This window comes from Melozone crissalis, unplaced genomic scaffold (assembly GCF_028551555.1).
Source record: "Melozone crissalis strain CALT ecotype California unplaced genomic scaffold, PUWL_Pcris_2 ptg000107l_1, whole genome shotgun sequence".
Classification (NCBI taxonomy): domain Eukaryota; kingdom Metazoa; phylum Chordata; class Aves; order Passeriformes; family Passerellidae; genus Melozone; species Melozone crissalis.
Window position 1 is genome coordinate 5,258,389 of NW_026535884.1, and position 21,619 is coordinate 5,280,007.

The 21,619-nt window shown below is 53.9% G+C and overlaps 1 protein-coding gene across 2 annotated transcripts; it reads right to left on the bottom strand.

Annotated features, from left to right (window-relative positions):
* Positions 1-228: 228 nt before the first annotated feature.
* SPSB1 (splA/ryanodine receptor domain and SOCS box containing 1) lies at positions 229-21,619 on the bottom strand. Of its 2 annotated transcripts, none has more exons than XM_054292133.1 (3): positions 21,543-21,619; positions 4,447-5,251; positions 229-440 (listed from the first exon to the last, which is right to left on the bottom strand). In XM_054292133.1, exons 2-3 carry the CDS (start codon positions 5,138-5,140, stop codon positions 313-315), a joined length of 822 nt encoding a protein of 273 aa, XP_054148108.1. In that variant the 5' UTR covers positions 5,141-5,251; positions 21,543-21,619; the 3' UTR covers positions 229-312. The 2 variants fall into 2 exon arrangements, with proteins under 2 accessions (XP_054148108.1, XP_054148109.1); XM_054292134.1 differs by lacking the exon at positions 21,543-21,619 and adding an exon at positions 5,802-6,788.

A 21,619-nucleotide genomic window follows, 5' to 3' on the forward strand; every position in this document is an offset into this window, starting at 1 on the left:
CTTCCTCAGATCACGTTTGAATTCTTACTTGGATCGTTATTCTTTTCTCACCATCCTTCCCTTTGGCTGGCCCAGAGCCATTCCCCTGAGCCCAGGGAGGCAGCACAGCCTCTCCCAGGAGGAGAGGGGAGCACAGGGCTCTGGCAATGTTCCTCTGCTCAGTGCGCTGGGGCAGGGGCTCCCACGGAGCAGAGCGCTCAGCCCGGGAGGCTGCAGCAGTGCCAGGGATGCAGGGATGCAGGGATCCGTCCTCGGCCAGCAGCTCCAGCAGGGCAGGGCCCGGGGCAGCTCCATCCACCGGTGTCCCGGCGCTCACTGGTAGAGCAGGTAACTCTTGAGGGAGGCGGGCAGGGGCAGGGTGGGGATCTCGGCCAGCCGCTCCTTGCCCAGGGCCAGGCGCACGGCCCGCCGGCACAGGTCCATCAGGGGCAGGGGCTCGGCTGGGGACAGAGGGCAGAGACATCAGCAGCCCGGCCCGCGGGGAGCGGCCTCACCCGCCCACCCTGCTGCCTGCAAACCCCTGGAACCGTCAGCAAAAGCACGGAATGCCTGGCACAAGGTGCAGAGTCACCCACCCACCCTGCTGCTTGTAACCCCCAGAGAACTCTGAACACCTGGCACAAGGGGCACTCACCATGCTGCTTCTGAACCCCTTAGACACTGAGCAGGAGCGCTGCACACCTGGCACAAGGTGCACTCACCCTGCTGCTTCTAAAGCCCCCTGAGAACACCGAACACCCGGTACAAGGTGCACACTCACCCACTCACCCTGCTGCTTGTAAACCCTCCAAGGGAACTCCGAGCAAGAGCACTGAACACCTAGCATGAGGTCCATACTCATCCTGCTGCTTGTAAACCCCTGGAGCTCTGAGCAGGAACACTGAAGCCCGGGCAGGTGTGCAGCCCCTCAGCCACTCACATCTCCAGCCCACCAAGCCCTCCAGCAGGGCACCAGGTGTATCCAGGCCACTCCAGCCACAGTGTGTGAATGGAACAACCCCACAGCAGCAGCTGCAAGTTCCTCCTCTGCAATTCCAGCCAGAACACACCTTCATGCCTCTTGCTGCAGTACCCAGAGGGCTTTGTAGAGTCACAGCAGCCAGAGCCCCAGGGGTCTGGGTACCCTGAAAGCAGCATGATTTAGCCCACACAGGAGGGAACAGCTGCCAGCCCCCCTTTTACACTGCAGAGCTCCCAAGGAAAGCAGAGCCATCTGTCAAAGCTCTGCACCCTGACAGTTCCCTCCCGTGTCACAGGCCCAGGAAGGATACCAGCCCTTGGCTATCTTTTTCTGCATCCTGTACTTAACCCCCTGAACAAGATAATACAAGTTTTTCAGGAATGGCACACGGGGCCTTGGCTGCTCAGGAGTCACTCACAGCAAGAGGGGACTGAGGTCAGAGCCAGGCTGAAACACCCCAGCTGCACAGGAGGAAAAATTCACTGCTGAGCCTGCCAGAGCTCACCCTGACCCTGCTCAGGCCTGAGGGGCTCCTCCTGCCCCAGCCAGGGCTGACACATCCCAAAGCAGGTAAATGCCATCCTTCTATGGCCTGAGGGCTCTGCTGCACCACCAGGGAGCTGCCTTTGCTCACAGAAAGCTCCCACAGACGGTGAGCTTGGCTCAGAAGCTGCAGCTTCCACAGCTTTGGCAGATGCCTCCAGCTCCACAACACATGGACCTGACTTGCCAAGCCCAGCATCCCCACTGCTGCTCTGCGTCACCTGTCCTGCGCCCAGCCCTGCCCTGTGTGCTGCTCGGCCACGCCAGGGTCCCTGCTGCCCCTCCCCGGGCACACACACTCTGCTGCTCTGCTCTGAGCCTGGCTGGGCACTGCACAGAGCCCCAGCACTGGCAGCACGCCCTGGCACTGCCCATTCTGAGCACTGGGGCACACACTCAGGTCTGCATTCAGAGCCTGCCCCAGTTCTGCCTGCCCTGCACAGGGACAGCAGGACAGAGGCACTGCCACCCCCAGCACAAGGGGCCTGACCCCCAGAGCCTTTAGGTGCTCACAGGACAATCACATTTCAGTTCAGGGGCCTCTAAAGGAGAGGCTGTTCCACAGAGACTCAGGTCTGTCCTCACCTGGTCTGCACTGAGCAGAGCAGCAGAGAAAGCACACACACACACAGAGCTGACCTCCTTCCATTCACTAGCACCACAATAATCCCTGGACAGGGCTGCATTGAGTGCTCACGAGTGCTCAGAGCCAGACACCTTCTTTCTGTCAGTGCCAGAACAGCATCCATCCCTGCTGGCCTGCTGCCCACGATTCAATGCTCAGCCCAGGGCTCACACACAGCTCCAGCCTGGAGCCCTAACCCAGCCCAGGGCTCACACACAGCTCCAGCCTGGAGCCCTAACCCAGCCCAGGGCTCACACCACAGCTCCAGCCTGGAGCCCTAACCCAGCCCAGGGCTCACACCACAGCTCCAGCCTGGAGCCCTAACCCAGCCCAGGGCTCAGACACAGCTCCAGCCTGGAGCCCTAACCCAGCCCAGGGCTCACACCACAGCTCCAGCAGCTCTGTGCCAGCAGCTCCCCACTCCCTGCCCTGCAGTGCAGCTGCAGGGTTTGGCTTGGACCCTGCGATGGTGCTCACAGGGGTCCCAGGAAGGGAAGAGACGAGGATCTGACTCTGTATTTCAGAAGGTTTGGTTTATTATTTTATTATATACATTACATTAAAGCTATACTAAAAGAATAGAAGGAAAGGTTTCATCTCAGAAGGCTGGCTAAGGTAAGAATAGAAAGGAATGAATAACAAAGGTCTGTGGCTCGGACAGAGAGTCTGAGCCAGCTGACTGTGATTGGCCATTAATTACAAATATCTACATGAGACCAGTCACAGATGCACCTGTTGCATCCCACAGCAGCAGATAACCATTGGTTACATTTTGTCCCTGAAGCTTCTCAGGAGGAAAAAATCCTAAGGAAAGGATTTTCCATAAAATGTGTCTGTGACAGGGCCCTGCAGCAGAACCTGGCTCCTGGAGCTGCTGTGGAGAAAGAGCTGGGCTTTCTTTGGGTGAGAAAGGGCCCTGCCAAGAGCTCTCTGCTTGGTCTTGCAGAGCTGAAGTGCATTTCCCAAAGCACCTGCAGGTTTTGCTCCTGCCCCTTTGCAAGGCTCTCCTGGTCACTCTGACAGCCCAGTGCTCTGCTGGCAGCTCTGTGGCACTCAGGGTTTGCCAGTGCTGGACACCTCCAGCACAAACACAAGAGCCCTTGAGCAGACACTGCTCTGGAATGCAGGGGAAACTGCTCTCCATACCAATATTGCCAAATTTATTTCACTAGTGACATAAATCCAGATTTTAATCCACTTCCTTCACCTCTCTCCTCCACCCTACCCAGAAGACTGAGTCACAGTCTGGCCCCATGGGAACTTCTGACTATGAGAGATAACAGACTTTAGCACATTTGGACAGCCAAATTTATTACTAAGCTCAGCTAGAGACTGATGTGCCTGTTAGTAAAAGGGCTGGCATGTGAGCTGGGCTGACAACAGCACCCAGCCCCTGCTAGAAATGAGCACACCCTGCCCTGAGAGGGACAGGGGAGTGAGCCACCTTCTGAGAGATGGAAAACATTCCCATTTTCTCTCAGAGGGGAGGATCTGTCCCTGTTCTTGCCTGCAAGGGATTTTAAACATCCCCTTGAAGGAAGGGGATTTTTTCAGAGACTTTTTTCTGTAAAGAGACACGAGGATTGCAGTGCCAGTAATGCAACTGTCAGAAGAATTCTGGTATCAATACAAGGTTTCCCATTTCCAGCTGGACAACTGGCATCACCTCCTGCCACCAAACCACGTCCCCAGGCCCTGCCTGCTCCCCGCAGGGGTGACAGCACAGGTGTGCAGACAGACAGACAGACTCTGTGCATTGTCCATGGGGGAATCAGAGCTGCACCCAGCAGTGCTGCTGCTGACACAAATCCTCCCCTGTCGCAGACATCTTCCATGAAAAATCTTTCCTTTAAGATTTTTCCTCTTGAGAAGCTGAGAAGCCTCAAGAACAAAATGTAAACAACAGTTACCTGCTGCTGTGGAATGTAACAAGCGAATCTGTGATTAGTCTCATAGAGTTGTTTCTAATTAATAGCTAATCACAGTCAGCTGGCTCAGACTCTTTGCCCGAGCCACAAGCTTTTGTCATAATTCGTTTTTTTTATTCTTAAAAATAAAATAAAAACATTTTAAAATTTTTTTCTATTTTTTTAGTATAGTTTTACTATAATATATACCATAAAATAATAAATCAAGCCTTCTGAAACATGGAGTCAGATCCTCATCTCTTCCCTCATCCTCGGAGCCTGTGAACACGGTCACATTCTCCCCTGCAGGAAGAGGAGAACCCGGCCCAGGATAGCCCAGGATATGGCCCGGGATGGTCCAGGATAGCCCAGCAGGGCTAGAACAGGGCCAGAACAGGGCTCATACTCACGGTCCAGTCCGTTCAAGTAGCACATGCGGATCTCGCAGTGGCCCCACACGGCGCTCACCACCGGGTACAGCTTCTTGCCCTTGAGCCCCCGGAAGGCCACCCCCATGTACTGCCCGTCCACGATGAAGCTGAGCGTGCCATCGTCCATGTCCAGCACCACCAGGAAGGAGTCGGGCACGATGAAGGTCTCGTCGGGCTCCAGGAAGGCGGGGTAGGTCTTGCTGGGCTGGTTCTTGCCGTCGTGGTAGAGTCTGTTGCGGCCCAGGTCCCAGCCCCAGGACTCGTGGTTGTTGCCCACCAGGGTGGTGTAGCCCACGGAGTGCAGCGGCGCCTCGGCCGTGGCCACCCCCACGACGGCGTGGGTGCCGCGCTGGCGCATGGCCCAGGTGATCTGCCACACGTGCAGCCCCCGCGTGTAGCCCACCTTGCCGCGGATGGCGTCCGTGCTCTGCGCCACCGGGTGCCGGTGGAACATGAGCTTGTCGTCCTCCTTGACGAACACGTTCAGCGAGCGGTCGTCGTTGTTCCACGAGTGCAGCAGCTGCACCTCGTAGGACACGGGGGGCATGTCCAGCAGCAGCTCCAGCCGCGTGGGCTTGCTGTAGTCCAGCCCCTGCAGCTCCTGCTTCAGCGGCCGGTACACAGAGTCCCTCATGTCCACGGTCTTGATCCCCCCCGTGACCTTCTGACCCATGGCTGGCCTCCTCACAGGCTCATGGATTCACCTGGCAGCTCCTGCTGTCATCCAGCCCCGCAGCAAAGGCTGCCAGGAGGCTCTGTCCAGATGTGCACCGCTCAGGATTGCCTAATGGACGGAAAGAACAACAAGAGACGAGTTAAACATTAGCACACTCAGCGCTGCGTGCCACACTGAGAGCACAGCGTTCAGCTGCTCGTCCCAACAAGGTGTTTATCCCAACAAGGTTTGTCCCAACAAGGTTTATGCCAACAAGGAAAGAACAACAAGAGACGAGTTAAACATTAGCGCACACAGCGCTGTGTGCCACACACGCAGAGCACAGCGTTCAGCTGCTTGTCCCAACAAGGTGTTTATCCCAACAAGGTTTATCCCAACAAGGAAAGAACAACAAGAGACGAGTTAAACATTAGCACACTCAGCGCTGTGTGCCACACTGACAGAGCACAGCGTTCAGCTGCTTGTCCCAACAAGGTGTGCTCCCTTCCCACCAGCTGGCCACGGGTGCAGGGCTCAGGAGACAACTCTCTGCAGCCAAAGCTGTGCTGAGTACCTCGGGGCCTGGCTGCCAGCCCAGAGCAGCAGCCCAAAGCTTCGGGGGGACCCTCATGCCAGCAGCTCTGGCCCCTCCAAACCCCTGCAGCAAGGGCAGATAAACCTTTGCCTGGCTCGTCCCAATGAACAGCTTCTCTTCTCCAAGAGGCAAAGAAATCCCCAGTTGCAGAGTCCAGGGGGAGGAGCGAGATCCTTCCCACAGTTGAGCAGTTTTCCTTCCAGACTGCAGAGGAACCTCGGAGAGGTTTGAGCCAGCTTGGCCAGAGATCCCCGCTCGCTCCGTGCACCTCTGCTCCAGCACTGCATCCACTCCAGTGCCTCTGCTCTCACGCAGCAACACAAACAGCCCTCTGTCACACAGCTGCCAAACTGGGGGCAGCTATTAGGAGAATTAGGAGTGGGAGGGGTGCAAACGAGCTTTCTAAGAAAAAAAAGTGTTATTTTAACATTTCCTGAAGTGAGGCAATCATGCAGCGCTCCTGCCAGCTACAGTCACAACACTTACTCACAACCAAGGACCTCATCTGGCATAGAAAACAGAGCATGAATCAGATCTGGTTTAAAAATAAGATTACTGGACATCAGCAAGGCTCCAGCTAGGAGGTAAACAGGGAGGGCTCACTGTGTTCTGGGTTAGGGGTGAATTCAACAGGTTTTCCCCACCAAGGTATGCCATTGGAACAGTGAGCTAAATCCCAATTCTTAAGTTACAAGAGACATGACTATTTTTTCTTTCCTTACCCACTTTTTTAAAAAAAATCATGAATGGAGAGGAAAATGCCTGAGATTCTTTGAAAGTTACATCCCAATGCACAAGCTGCAGTACAGACATTTCAAACCATTCAGGGACCTCAGATGTTGGGCACTGAGACAGAAGATGCCATTTAAATAGGCTCCAACCATGTTATCAGCTGCTGAGATGACCACCACACATCCTGGAAGTGAAATGAATGCCATCCACAACATCCAAACAAATCCTGGCCTGTGTAAGCCAGCTGGTCACCAGCTGAAAAGAGGAATAACAGCAGAACCAGCTGAGGGAGGGCAGCAGGGGATGGCAGGGCCATGGCTGAGCTGCTGTGCCCCAAGGGTTTCCATGGCTCACAGCCCCTCAGGAACAGCAGCATCTCCAACCAAGGCAGCCCCAGAGCAAACCAAAGCAGACACCAGCTGAGCTTCCCCAGGACAGGCACGTTAGAGCTGACCCAAAGCAGTGATTTTGGAAAAGGCTCAGTGCAGGCTCCTTGCTCAGCTGGGGTGAAACCAGGCAGCAGCACCAGGTGAACTCCCTGGCATCCCATGCCTGAGGCACATGGACAAAAGCTGACAGCAAGGGACTGGCAAGGCACACGTGGGAGTCCACAGGCAAATCCAGCTGCTGGAATTTTGATTAGGATAAGGGAACAAAACACTGGCAGAGGGAGGAGAGGCAGAGATTTCCTGTGCAGTACACGTGAGAGCACAGCATAGGAAACAAGAACCAAAACAAAGCAGGCTGCAGGAGCGCAGACCTCTTTGAAGCACACAACACCCAGCAGAAGTGAGGGAACACAACTGTGCTCTTCATTAGCAAAACAATGCCTTGTTCACTGCGGCTTTCTGCCTTTTGCCAGCATAAGCTCCATCATATTTCTCTGAGGCTGCTGCAGCAGGAAGGGAAAGGGAATCACCCCAGGGAGATTCCAAACACAGGCACCACTCATCCCCTGCACTGCTCAGGAGCCTGTCCCAGGCACTGCTCACAGCAGGCGAAAGCCAATGGCCAGAATAAAGAGAAAGGGGTGAAGAAAGGGAAAAGATTGAAGCAGAGGGTGGGTCAGAGTGAGAGCAGGGCAGGTACAGCCAGCCCACGCCAGGATTGAAGTGAAACACAGCTCCTTGTTAGGGCAGGGCAATAATCCCTGCCCACAGCTGGCTCTGCTGCTCCGGGCACCAGGCCTGGCACTGCAGAGTGGCACCCTGCCCTCTGCCAGGAGCACAGGGATGCCCTCATCTCCTAAAAGGAAAAGCCTCTGCATGCACAAGACAATGCAGGCACTCTCCTGCAGCAGGAGGAGACAGAAAGGCTCATCCTGTGAAATTAATGGATTAATGCCCTGGGCAGCTCCACAGCCAGCCATAAATGAGCAGACAGGCTGGGGAATGAGCTGCGGCAGGTTTACGTACAAATGTAAACACTGAAAGTGCTTTTATCTGTCTTACCAACAGCTCAGGCTGCTGCAACTCTGCTCTGCTTTGCCAGCAGCAGCTCATCCCCACTCCTGCTCCCAGCTGTTGTCAGTTCCATTGTTAACCTCATGGGCTAAAAATCCAGGGACTGAAATCCTAAGGGTGCCTCAGAGAAAAGGATTCCCTGCTATTTTCAGTGAGACTCAGCCCTCCCTTCCATTTAGGTGCTCAGAGCAGGCTGTCAGTTTGCCGTGCTGGAAGGAAATGCCAGGCTCCAAAACAAGTGATGGTACAAATAGATCAGGGCAGCAGACAGCAGAGACATTGAAATGGAAGGAAAATCCTGCTGTTAAATAGGAGAACACAGCTCTGCAAGCAAGGCACTGCCTGTGGCAGAGCAGAGCTGGTGCCCAGCTCAGGAACTCTGGTTCCTCTCAGAGCCTGTCCCTTCCTTGCTCTGCACCCACAGGACACCTGTGTGCAGCACCCACAACAGGAACACACAAAGGATCCTCAGCTCCTTCACTCCCGATCCACTTTTACTTTATTTCTACAAGTCAGTTTACTGTGGCTTTATCTCCTTCCCATAAACTCATTAGGTGTACTTGCACAGATAAGAGGCCAAACCTTTACACACCTCACAGGCTCTGGGTGCTCTGCAGACAATGAATCAGAGCCCTGCCCTAGAGATTTCCAGCCTGGAACACACCTCAGCAGAAAAGGAGATAATATATATATACTGCACATGGTCAGGAGCCTCTGACAGCGCCAAACTCGGCCCCAAAGAGCCAGGACACCCCATTTCACCTGCTGCTAGTTCAATGCCCTCTCACCCATCCCTCCAGTGATGGTTCTGGCACACTCAGGCAGTTCTGATGAACATTTCTGCTGTTTTGGCAATGCCCTCTCACCCATCCCTCCCGTGATGGTTCTGGCACACTCAGGCAGTTCTGCTGAACATTTCTGGCTGTTTTAGCAATGCCCTCTCACCCATCCCTCCAGTGATGGTTCTGGCACACTCAGGCAGTTCTGATGAACATTTCTGCTGTTTTGGCAATGCCCTGTCACCCATCCCTCCAGTGATGGTTCTGGCACACTCAGGCAGTTCTGATGAACATTTCTGCTGTTTTGGCAATGCCCTGTCACCCATCCCTCCAGTGATGGTTCTGGCACACTCAGGCAGTTCTGATGAACATTTCTGCTGTTTTGGCAATGCCCTCTCACCCATCCCTCCCGTGTCTGGCTCTCCAGAACACAGCTCTGAGGTTACTCACAGCAGCACGTCTGAGTCAATGAAAAGCTGAAGCAAAAACCACCACCCAACCTCAACCAAGCCACTTGCTAGACACTCAAACAAATTTCCACTGTCCACCTACCCAGCCAGTTCCTGTGAACTGCAACACTGCATAATCTGGCAGAAAATAACTCCAAGCAACAGGAGAGAGCTCACACTGCAAAGTATTTGTAAGGATGGAAGCGACTCAGGAGGAGTTCCAGAAGTTTGTGCCAGAGATCTTCTCTCCCACTGAAGGCAGGTCACAAACAGCAGTTTTGGTTGCAGAGAAAATGCATTTCTTTAAATGAAACAAGGGAACTCGGGCTGCCTTTCCTCACAGGGGAAGTTCAGTGGATGTTTCAAAGGTCATCAGGCTCCTTCCAGCTCTGCACAAGGTAACTCATGAATGTCAAGTGCTCAGCCTGAGCAGCACCTGAACACGGTGGGAAAGGCACAGACATCCCACACTCCCGATTTCCTTAGCTGCGCCCAAGAGATGCGTCCACAACCTGCCTGCAGACTAAAAACCACCACAATAAGTCCCATAAGCAGCAGGAGGAAAGGTCACAGGCAGAGGTTCATACCCACAGGTTCACCTTCCTTACACCTCTGTACCTGTCCACCTTCACCTGATTTTCCACGTGTAATGGAGGCCTTGCACACAACCCTGCCGATTCTCCCTGTGTTATGGAGACCTTGCACACAACCCTGCTGATTTTCCACGTGCTATTGAGACCTTGCACACAAGCCCTGCTGATTTTCCACGTGCTATTGAGACCTTGCACACAAGCCCTGCTGATTTTCCACGTGCTATTGAGACCTTGCACACAAGCCCTGCTTCCAGAGGAAGCCTCCCAACCCTCCAAGGCTGAAACCTGTGCCTGGCACATTGCAAACACAACTGCAGTTTTATAACCCAGCAGCACTGAAAGGCCTGGTCAGACTGCCCTGCTTGCTGGCTGGTTTCCCCTGCAGCACTGGAGCCATTTGAGGCTGCATTTAGAGAGGCATTTCCTGCACAATTAAGCCACCGTGAATTTTAAACAGTAAATGTTTATGTTCTGAGCTATTTGCCTTAAAGAAGCCCACATAATCCGGAACAAGCCACCCTCTTGCACAACAACTCCCTGCTTTTTGTTATTTCCCTGCTTGATTTGCAGCCTGCACTGCCCACTGCCCATCCCTCATCTCTGTTTCACTATCTGGGTTCATGAGTTTTGTCAGATAATGAGGGGAGCAGCAGAAAGAATGAAGTTTGATATTTCTGCCTGTGCCCAGAGTTTCCACTCCTGTATCAAAAGCAATTTTTGGCTGTGGCCAACACCACCACCAACCCATCAGGACAAAACTCCGGATAACAAAGCACAGCTCTCCCCTAAAACAGCTCATGAATTCATTTTTTAACAGAAACCCACGTTCTCAGCAGCCACTTACCAGAACAGCCCTGTGTCCCTTCCCAGGTGACAGCAGGGCAGAGCATTTCCCAGAAAGATGCATTGAAAACACTCACAGTGGAGTGTGAGGAGTCAGCCCCTGCTCCTAAAGGCAACACAACATCAGTGTCAGGAGCCACAGACCCAGCAGGACCCCTCCTGTCAGGTACAGCAGTTGTAGCTGGAGCTATTCTAATATTAAGTTGTACAGTTACTGTCTCTTCCTTTTTTCATTTAAGGATGTCACAAGCACTGCTAACAGTAAAGCAAAAATCCCCAGAGCAGAGCAGCTGCCAAGCACCAGATTACTCAGCCTGTTACTCCCAAACACGTTTATTGTGTCTGAAGCTGCAGCACATGTATTTACATCAAACGCATCCCTGCCAGAGGGGAAGTTGTGCAAGTGTCTGGTACTGCTCCTCGCTGCAGAGACAGCACTGCTGAAATCTGGGCCAGGCACTGCGAACAAACAAATCCTGGCCCATTGCAAGAGTCTCACCAGGAGCTGGATGCTGCTCTGATCCAGAGCAGCACATTCAGCAAAACCAGGGCCTCGTGGCGCACAACTGAAGTTCTGCTCCATCCCTGCTGCTCTCCAATCCTGCTTTCTCTCTCATCAGTTTACTTCTGTAAACCTTCAAAACCAGAGCCTGCCCAAGTCTGGGCAACCTTGTTCCAAAACTTCTCATTCTTGGGGTTAAGCATCTTCCTCCCTGTCCAAGTCATTCCAGCCAGTTTCAGGTTGAATTTTGTGCTCATCCTCAGGTCAAATCACTCCTAAACAAGTGAATTCAACCCCTTGTCCCAGCTGTTAGTGCCTTCACACCCCACAGCAAACGACTCTTAAGCAACACAACCATGGATCAGTTCACGTGCCTTACTGCCTTACCTTGGCACATGGAAAATCTCAGCATTCCTCTGTAACATTCACCCAGATCTCTCCATCCTGGGCTTCCCAAGTGCTGAAGAACAGGACCGAGGCTGCACCCTGTGTGTGAAGACCCCAGTGGATCCTTCACCCTTTGAACTGCAGATTCAGGCTCTTCCTGTCCTGAGGTCTGTGGAGTCTGAGGCTGTCACCACAGAGGACAAAACCTCACAAGAGGAGACAGCTGAGTCACTGAGGAAGTGACTTTTTTCATAGTGTTTGAGAAATCATTCTGTTCACTTAGCACAAGGATGTTTTCAGAAGTCACCACCCTGCGATGCACCCGGAGCAGGGGCTCCTCACAGCTCCTTTAAGGCAAGAGCCCCAGAGCCTGGCAGACCCTCCAGGAGCAATTACCCAGAGGCAAAGCCACCTGCCAAGGTGAGTTCCAGCAGGTATTTCCCTGGCCCTGCTCTGAAATGAGATCCTGGGCCCAGCAGACGTGCCCCAGCTGCATCAGACAATGTGCTGAATGATGACAGCAGCATTTTCTCTGCCCTGCCATGGCCACTGGCCAAGCCAGGCACAGCTTGGGCTTACAAATTCTCCATTCCTGGTACAGTCTTGCTGTCCTCCCTCTGAGGACAGGCAGCTTTCAGCCTCCCCCTTGGAAACAGCCCTCACATCACAGCACCTCTAGGAAGCACCGCAGGAACAGGGCTGCTCTTTTTAACTGGAAAAGATGAAAGCCAAAAGCTGGACGCTCACACGGAGCTGCTGCTCAGGACAAGTCCTTGGAGGCAGGGACAGTTCTGGACACGGATTGCTGCAGTGCCACAGCCCTGTCCTGTCTGTGCTCCCCCAGCCCCTCCTCGCCTCGGGCTGCGGTCGGCACCCCTGAAACTGCAGCTGTGGGGAGAACATGCTGCACACATCCTGGGCATGGAACCAGTGTCTGGCACCTCCTCTCCCACCTGCAGCCTCCCCCTGCACCTCCCAGCCCAGAGGGAGCCACTGGTGCCCCAGGTGAGGAGGGGTCTGCACCTTCACCTGTCACAGCAAGCAGGGCTCAGCAGCTCCCGGCCCTCAGATTTGCTTCCAAGGAACGTGGAATTACCTCCAAGATGAAACCAGCAGCTTTGTTATCAAAGTTAACTGGGTACTTTGCTTTGAAATACAGTTTCTTCCCCTGCATCAAAGGGCTGTTAATTTTAGTCTTGTAGCAAGAAAAAATAAGTAGAAGAAATGAAAGCAGCATCTGCTTGGAAGAGATGAATGCAAGATAAAAGGTGTCTGTGACAGAAAGCTGGCAGCAGCTTCATGTTTTCTATTCAAGTTTAATCTGGGAACAACAACCACCCTTAAACATAACAAAAGCTGTGGAAAAACCCTTTCCAAATCCATCAGCATCACCAGAAGATGCAATTTCTCTTCTCCAATCACTGCAGCAGCCAGCTGAGGTGAGGAGCACAGACAAATCCAAGCTTGCAATACCAGGGTCAGGTCACCCAGACCTCGGCTTGCTCAAGCCCACAACATCCCTGCTTCAGCCTCCAGCTCCTTCTCCCTTCCCCAGGCCTGCAGAGCTTCCCAGAGGGCTCCCAGAGCAGAAGGAAGCTCCCAAGTGCTGAACCAGGAGGATATTCCTGGCAGACAGATTGCACAAGAGGCTGCTCACACTGCCAGCTTTACTGGAACACACTCAGCAGCTCCCCAGAGCACAGCATGTCGGGACCAGGCTGCATTTCTGACTTGTCATTAGCCAAAAAAGTTTAATGACACGGTTGGGCTCTGTGTTTAGCTGTAATTGACCTGGGACATCCCATAATTAGGAGGGGACACTGCACATCTCACTGGGGCTGGCAGCGAGCACAGACTCGGTGATGCAATGCTCTGCTTTCCCCATCACCTGAAAGGGTCCCTGGAAAGGCTGTGGTGCTCTGAGACAGGCAGGGTGACCCAAAGGCTTTGGCTGCCTTCCTAAATCATCCACCAAAAGGCTCCACAAAGCAGCAATTTTGAGAAGCTTTTCTAGCTCTCCTGCTCAAAGTTTTATCCCTGTAAAAGCTCAACCAGACAAATCAGATTTGCAAGCGCAGAGTGCACCAAAAAGAGAAGGATAAAAGCACATTATACAAACTGTGGCTGCAGGAATGCACGTGCTGCTTGCAGAGGACATCTGCACTGTAAGGTGGCCAGATATCCCAGAGCAACTTTTTCCTGGAAATAGCAGTTGTGGCAATACAGAACAAATGTTTGTGCCAAAATTGGCCAGGACATGCACTGCAGCATTGCTCACAGTAACTGCAATAGTGGTTCAAGTGGCAAGGGGGGAAATTTGCCCCTTAGCCTCACTGGGACACGGTCAGAAATTCACTCCTAAGCAACAGCTTCACAAGCTTGAGCTCTGTGAATGAAGTGATATTTAAAGTGGTTTCCTCACCACCTCCAGCGTGCACCATGTCCTGCAGGGGAGGAAGGAGCCAGCCACGCTCAGCATCTGTGGTGGTGACAGGGAATGCCAGGGTGGTTTTAATCCCTTCTGTTTCCACCTTCCAAACCCTCTGACACCACCAGGAGCCTGAGCAAGCAGGGTCTGAAGAACACACATGTCCCTCCTTCCCTCCCTGGGGCTCCTCAGCAGACTAAACTGTGGCTTTCCCCTCTCAAACAACAAAATTCCATACCTGTAATTATGCCAACAGCTTTCTGCTGTGACTATCCAGACTTGGCCGTCCTTTCCACGGGGGAGAGCCACAGAGAGAGCTCTGCAGGGCAGGAGACAGTGATGGAACACTCCTGAGCCCTTATCTGGGCACTCCACAGCTGCCAGCACTTCCAGCTTCAAAGGCAAGACAAAAGCCGCACAGCCAACCTATCCTCCCCACATACCTCAGCCACCACAGGTCCTCATCAGTCAGCATGCCTCCCAAAGAAGTGTTTAACATAAACATTTGGAGAGTCACTTCATTCCTGGTGAGCCCAGCTATTTGATGTGGGCCACGGAAAGCTCCCATGACATCAATGGAAAGTTTCCAGTCAGAAAACCAGGGCTGAGACAGATTAATAGAAGTTAAGAAATAGGGATGAAGCAGCATTGTAGAAACAGGCAAGAGCTCTGTCCTGAAGCAAGATGCACTCGACATGCTCAGGAGCAAGCAGAAGAGAGGCTGCCTTGCTTTTTCAAAGTGTAGAGATCAAGAGCAGCAGAGATAAGGCAGTTGTGCTGTCTCCAGCGTGCAGGCTTCTGTCTTTTCTGGGCTGCTCACTCTCAAAGTGTGTTCAGCTGTTCCCCGGCTGCTGCTGAAGCTCTGATTCCTCCTTTGGAGCAGGCTGGATGGCTTGGCCAGGATTTGCTGTGTGCAAACACCAGTTTGAAAGCAGTGAGAAAGCCACTGCCACCCACCAGCCCGTGCACCACAACCTCCCCAACACAGCACAGATGTAAACTGTCTGCAACAGCCAATGTCTGGAACATCAAACAGAGCCACCACATCCAACAGCCTTTTCCTCCATTGAAACCTCCCACCAGACTAAACTCACCTTGAGGTTTTATTCCTGCAGTCAGCTCATCACACTGCTACTGCTGACCTTCAATGGAAGCATCACCTGAAGCTCCCCAGGTAACACCAATGCCTTGGGGACACCAGCCAGGATGGACAGAGCTGGCTGTGGAGCCGTTCACCCTGGAGAAACCCATCTGAGCACAGAGGAGAGCTGGCTGTGGAGCTGTTCACCCTGGAGAAACCCATCTGAGCACAGAGGAGAGCTGGCTGTGGAGCCGTTCACCCTGGAGAAACCCATCTGAGCACAGATGATTGGGCTGCCCAGCTCTTCTGTCAGACTCCAGGCCAAACAAGGTTCCATGGAGGGCCCTGCAAAGCCACCCTGTCCCTGCTGCCACCCTGCCACCCGCTGGGCCATCAGCTCTGTCCCCTGGACCCCAGGGTTACACCTGGGTCAGACCCATTTCTGCACAGACTCCTTCTCTGGCCCTCTCAGGTGTGCCAAAGCAAGGTTTGAGAGCACATTGAATGTTCTCCTGTTGAGAAGGGTTTTATGCCAATGTAATCCCTGCTGTGCACCTTGAAATGGAGATGCCCATGAGGCCAAGGATTCCTTCAGAGCCAGTCCAGACTGAGGATTGGGTGGAGTTTTTGCCAAGTTTGAAGACAGCCTAATGCAAATAACATAAGAGCACATGCCTCTGAACAAGTGCTGGTTGTGGCACCTTCCTCTCCACTGAGTGACTGTAAGCTTCAAGCCCATTTTCCCATCTTAAACACACAGGGGGTTTGTCCTCAGCCCTAACACACAGCACAGAGCTCTCCAGTGCCCAAATGCACCAAGAAATCTCTTCTACCAGCTCCAGGAGCCACTCAACTCTGATTTCTGACCAAAACTTGCAACTGATGTGGGCACTGCTCCTTCCAGGCAGTCTGCCCAGGCGTCCCCTCCCTCTGGAGGTGTTGACACACATTGCTGTGCCTCCTGCAGATCCAGTTCCGTGTCACACCAGGCTCTCTCAGATTACCCAGATAAAGGCTGGGATTTAACTGATTGTTACTCATGCCACGGGTGCAGGTTTGGACCTGCGTGGGCACTGTGGGCACTCAGGACCTGCCCCTTCCAAATCTCACCAGAGGCAGCATCTGCAGCCACCCTGCTGGCCAGGAGCACCAAGTGTCAGTGAAACAGCTCTCCATTCCCTCCAAAGCTGCTCCTTGACACACTTTAAAAATCCAACTATTTAGCAGCTTATTGGATCACCTGAAGATCAATTAACTAAGGCAGCTATCAAGAAATGACAGTATCCAAGTCCCACGATGGAGCTCAGTCACTGAACCATTAAAAACCATAACACACACCCCTTGCCCTTTTTCCTCTCCCCATCTCAACCTCCAGCAAGTCAAACGCACAGCCTGGAACCCCAGAAGCACAGTTTGGTGCATGGAACCCCATGCACAGCCCCAGAACCTGGCAGTGACACCGTGGAGACACCAGGGAGCCCCGACAGAGGGGACAGCACAGCCTGCAGCAGCCCATGCCTGTCACACGAGCCCGGAACAGAGAGTCCCAGCATCTCCATTTCCTGCCCACAGGCACCAAGCCAGGTACTTTCTGGATGCACACAGCCCTTCTCAGCACAAGGGTCAGCAGGTTTGCTGTGCAGCTGCTGGAGTTTACAGGAACTGGGAGCAGACAGGAGCCCTCCCAGCTCACCAGCTGCTCACACAGCCCCGAGCGTTGCTGTACATGGGCACCTCCTGAGCCTTCAAACCCCAGATGCAGGGCTGCCCTGGGGGACAAAGCAACCCTTCCCTCACTGCCCACATGGAAACATGATGGTTCAGCCTTAAAGTAGCACTGACAATCAAGGGGTGACTGAATATCAAGGGAGATTCTCCACGTGGAGCTGCTGCCAGCACAGCACAGCATCCCTCATCCACCCCTCACACCCAGCATCCCAGTCTCAGCAGCAAGCAGCACAGGCTGCTGTGGGGAAGCATTTCAAGAGCCATTCTCGTTCTCCTCTCACTGAGCAGCAAAGCTGTTCTCCCTGCAGCACAGAGCCTGACGTGCCACCAGCAATGAGTTAGGCCATCAGGGCAAGAACCTCACTTGGGCCTGCCACTAACCTCCAAACACTATAGCCAGGATGCAGGCATTTTTCACATCTCTGCTTAAAGCAGATTTTCAGTTACAAGAGGCCATTCAAACCAGAATTTATCCACGGAGAAGCTTGCACCGAGAATTTCTAAACATCTGAGACCAATGTAGCCTTCTCATGCAGAGAACTGCTTGGCCTTACCCCTTGCTTGCTTTTCTTGGCACTCCACCATCCGTGGCTCACGTTCTTCAGAACGAAGTTGTTTCTGCAGTTTTTGTGCAACTGAGTGCCTTTGTACATTTATGGTGTCAAGGCCCCATCTGGGATCTCCTCAGGACAGATTCCTGCCTTGATAACATACCAGCTCTCCAAAGAAAGCAGTTTGAAGCTAACATCCACACAGCTGCTCTGACTTAGGAGCTTCATCAAATTCCCCTTCCAGGCAAAAAGAAAAAGCCCATGTTTGGTAACTCCATTCAGACATCACCACCTTCTGCCCCAAAGCTCTCAATGGCTCTCACCCTGCTATCTGGCAGATGGTGCTGCTTGTTGGGGTCCTTTTGTTTGTTTGTTTAAGTAAAAAGCTTTCTCCTCACAGAGAAAGCTTTGTAAGAGAACAAAGCAATGTGTCACTTTCTCCTCCCCGGGGAAGTTTTACTGTTACACAGCAGCAGCACTGCTTCAGCTTCAAGTCTGTCTTCCCATGTGAGTTTTTTCTGTTCTAGAACAAAGCCACGAGACAAGGAAATATCAGTGGACAAGGCCCTCCAGCCTTAAGGAAAAAAGCTAAAGCAAAGCCATGTGGCTGTTTCTGTACTAAATGAGGAAAAGATGCTAACCCAAGACTCTGAATCTGACCTGCAATGCTGCTACGTACAACACACAAAACACCAGAAGGGAGGATGACAAGGCATCTTCCACGTGGACACTGCAAGCCCATGCCTTGCCAACCCCAGCCCCTCACTGTGCACAGATAACATGTTTCCCACCTTTTCCACTCCACGTGCACAGATAACACATTTCCCACCTTTTCCACCCCACTGCCAGGACAAGCCACATGGCAGAGCCCATAAATAAAGCCTGGCATTGGCATCCAGCCCAGCCCAGCCAGCAGGGAAACACTCCCCGGTTCCTCTGGGAGTGCCCAGGGAGCGGTGGCAGCAGGGCCACACACGGAGGGGATGAGGAAGGAGCAGCCTGCAGCCCTCATCCCTCCAACCACGCTCCCTGGGGCACACACACACCCTGCCAGCTTGGCACGGCTGCCCTGCACACTCAGAGCAGGACAGATGTGGCACAGCTGTCCCCAGCAGCAGCACTCACACCGCTCCTCACTGTGTCCAGGACATCCTCCTTCCCTCTCCTCCTTCCTAAAGAGCCAAAGTGTTCCTACAGCCCTGAAGGCTCTGCCAGGGCAGCCTGCAGCCCCAGGGCTGGCACAGCTGACTCAGTGTCACTGGCACAGGACGTGGCTCATGCTGCACTCGGGGTCCTGTCAGTGCCTTCCCCACCGCCTCCACACTGCCCACACCAGAACCAACCTCACCAGGGAAATTTCTTTTGTATCTCCTTCCCTCAAACACTCCAGGGTTCAGGCAGCTCGTGCCACCCCAGAGCTACAGATAAAAGCAGTTCCTGCACCAAATTAACACCCAGAAGGAGGATTTTTCCTTTTGCTGTAAAAAGCACTTAGTCTGCAAGAGAATTTTCTGACCAATGCCACAGACCAATTTACTTGATCCCAGGAGTTTCCAAAGCATTACCATTAAGGGCAGAGCAGTGCAGAGTTAAAAGGGAATGGATGTTTTAGTAGTCCCTGGGAAAACACAGTTAACAGTGGCACATTTTCTCCACCATGTGCTTGGAAACTATTATTTTTTAGCTGTATTTTCTCACACTCAGCAGAGAGCATTTGGCCATTACCTGCAGCCCACATCCCATCTTTGTTAAGGACAGCTGCACTCTCCCCCCAGCAATTATTCATGGAAACAGCGGCAGCTACAGCAATTACTCACATGGAGTAACTCAAGGGAAGATTTCTTTGTTTTCCAGAGCAGTGCAGCAACTGAAAGTGAGTCAACACCTTGACATGAGCTCATTCTGCAAAGGCCACCAGCAGAGGAACCCAGTGGCTGCAGTCTGGTACCAGACACTTACTCACTTTGACTCTGCAGGCAGCACAGAGCTTTGTCTGAGAGCAACTGGTGTCTGACTCGTGACTCGGCAGGGCCAGCTGCGGGCATGAGCTCCATCACACACCTGGAGACACAAAGGAGGGGCAGCAGCTCCACACACAGCAGGTTTGGGGAGCTCAGAGCTCGGGCAGGGCTGCCAGCTGTTCCTCACTGCTGAAATGCTGAGCTGCTCTGCAGTTAATGCATGTGCAAGGCTCCTGCCACAGGACATGAAGAGAAGCTCGGCCCAGCTGGAATCATCTCACCGGTGCTCCCTGCCAGCCCCAGTTAATCCTCAGCCCTGGGTGACTCCAGGCTCAGTAAATACAAGTGTGCTAAAGCCCAAAATTACAGCCACCACTCGCCCTGGCCTCTCAGAGCCCACCAGATGCCAATTCCAGTGTATGCAGAGGCATCAGCCACAAAATGTGACCAAGACACAAACCTCAGAGAGCCACAGAACATACTCCATCCCACATCTTAAGTTCTTCAAAAGCCACATTGTGACTTGGAGTATTATCTGTCAGCACTGTCTGCACTCAGTCCCAAGCCCTGGCACAGTGTCCTCACTGGCTCATCAGCTACGGATCTTTAATTCCAGGAACTTAATGAATTCTTAATTAGCCCTCACAAGACAGGCAGACCTTGCAGACTGCTTTCACTTTTTCTCAGGAAGGGAAATAGGGTCCAGGGGAAAAAAAGCAACGCAGAGACAGGAGAGCAACAAGCAGAGGCCATTCCCCAGCAGCAGCGAGGGGCTGCACACAAACACAGCACGTAGCAGTTCCTGGAACACCGGCCCACGTCCCAGCAGCAGTTTACAAACAAGCCCCAAAGCGCATCAGAGTGCACTTCAGTAACCTCCCGAGCAGAGGAGAGAGGCTGCAAGGGCTGCTGCGCTGCAACAGCCCAACACCCCCTGAGGAATGCACCGAGACACTGCTGCAGCTCATCCCCTGCCTGTGAGCGGGGTGAGGAGCAAACTGCTGCTCGATGCATCCATCAGCACCACTACAGAGAGCCCTGGCAGGGCCAGCAGGGTGACACGGTGACAGGGCAGCTCAGGGGAGATGCTCCTCCACTTCTGCAAACAGCAGCACGGCTCTGTGGCGTTCCTGGCTGTTCCCTTATTAACTCACCACGGAAATATCCTTCCTTGCAGGCTGGGAGAGCCACTGTGACCATCCCACTCTCACTGCAAGGCCCTGGAGGCTCTGCACAGCTTACACCAGCAAGACTGAGCTGGCTGTGCTACCGAGCTTCGCAACGCTGCATCTGGTGTAGAAATCAGATGTTAGAGGGGTGGGGAAGGCACAGATTACTCCTGGGACAAAAGGTTCATTGAGCCATCCTGCATTGCTATCATGGGGAAAAAAAAAAAAAAAAAAAAAAAAGAAAAAAAGAAAAAAAAAAAGAGGTGATCTGTCTCCAAGGAGCAACTCCCATTTTTACAATCGTGTTGTAAACTTCCTTATCTCGAGCCACGGCTGAGACAATTGACAGTTTCTGAATCGGGCACGGCCACCAGGCACCCGGGCTGCCCACTTTAGCCAGGGAATAGGGACAAAACACGGCACAGTCCAGCAGGAGGCTACAGCAACACTGACCTTATAACAACAGCCCAGGTCCTCCGGATAGAGGATTATGTAAGGCCCCGCTGAATTCGCAGAGGTTTATGTAGCAAGCGAAGACACACACCAACCAGACCTTGTACGGTGTGCTCCGGAGCCCGCGCGGTAATTCACCGACCCTGAAGGAAAACCCCGCTGCCCTACCGAGCGATCCGCACCGGTTATCGGTGTTTGCTCTCCGAGCCCGCACACGGCAGCCGCCCCTCCCGCGGCATCCCCGGCGCGGCTGCGGAGCCCCGGGGCCAGCACCCCATCACCGGGGCCCCCGGGGCCCCTCAGCCCATCACCGGGGCCAGCACCCCATCAGAGACCCTCGCCCCATCACCGGGGCCCGTCACAACATCATCAGAGTCCCCGGGGCCCCTCGCCCCATCACCGTGCCCCTCGGACCCCTCATCCTATCACCGGTGCCCCTCGGACCCCTCGCCCCATCACCGGTGCCCCGAGGTTCCCCAGCCCATCACCGGTGCCCCCGGACCCCCTCGCCCCATCACCGGTGCCGCTCCCCGCTGCCAGCACCGGGCCCGGCAGGGCTGCGGCCGCCGCTCGGCCTCGCCCCGGCTCCGCAGCTGGCACCGCCCGCGGGCCCTGCCCGGCCCCGCTCGGCTCGGCGGGCACCGAGCGCGGAGAGGCCGCGGAGAGGCCGCGCAGCCGCCCCGCACCGCCCGCCCCCCGCTCCTACCGTGCCCGGGCTGCCCGCCGGACCATGGCCCCGCTCCGTGCCGTGCCGTGCCCGGGCAGGCCGAGCCCCGCGCCCGC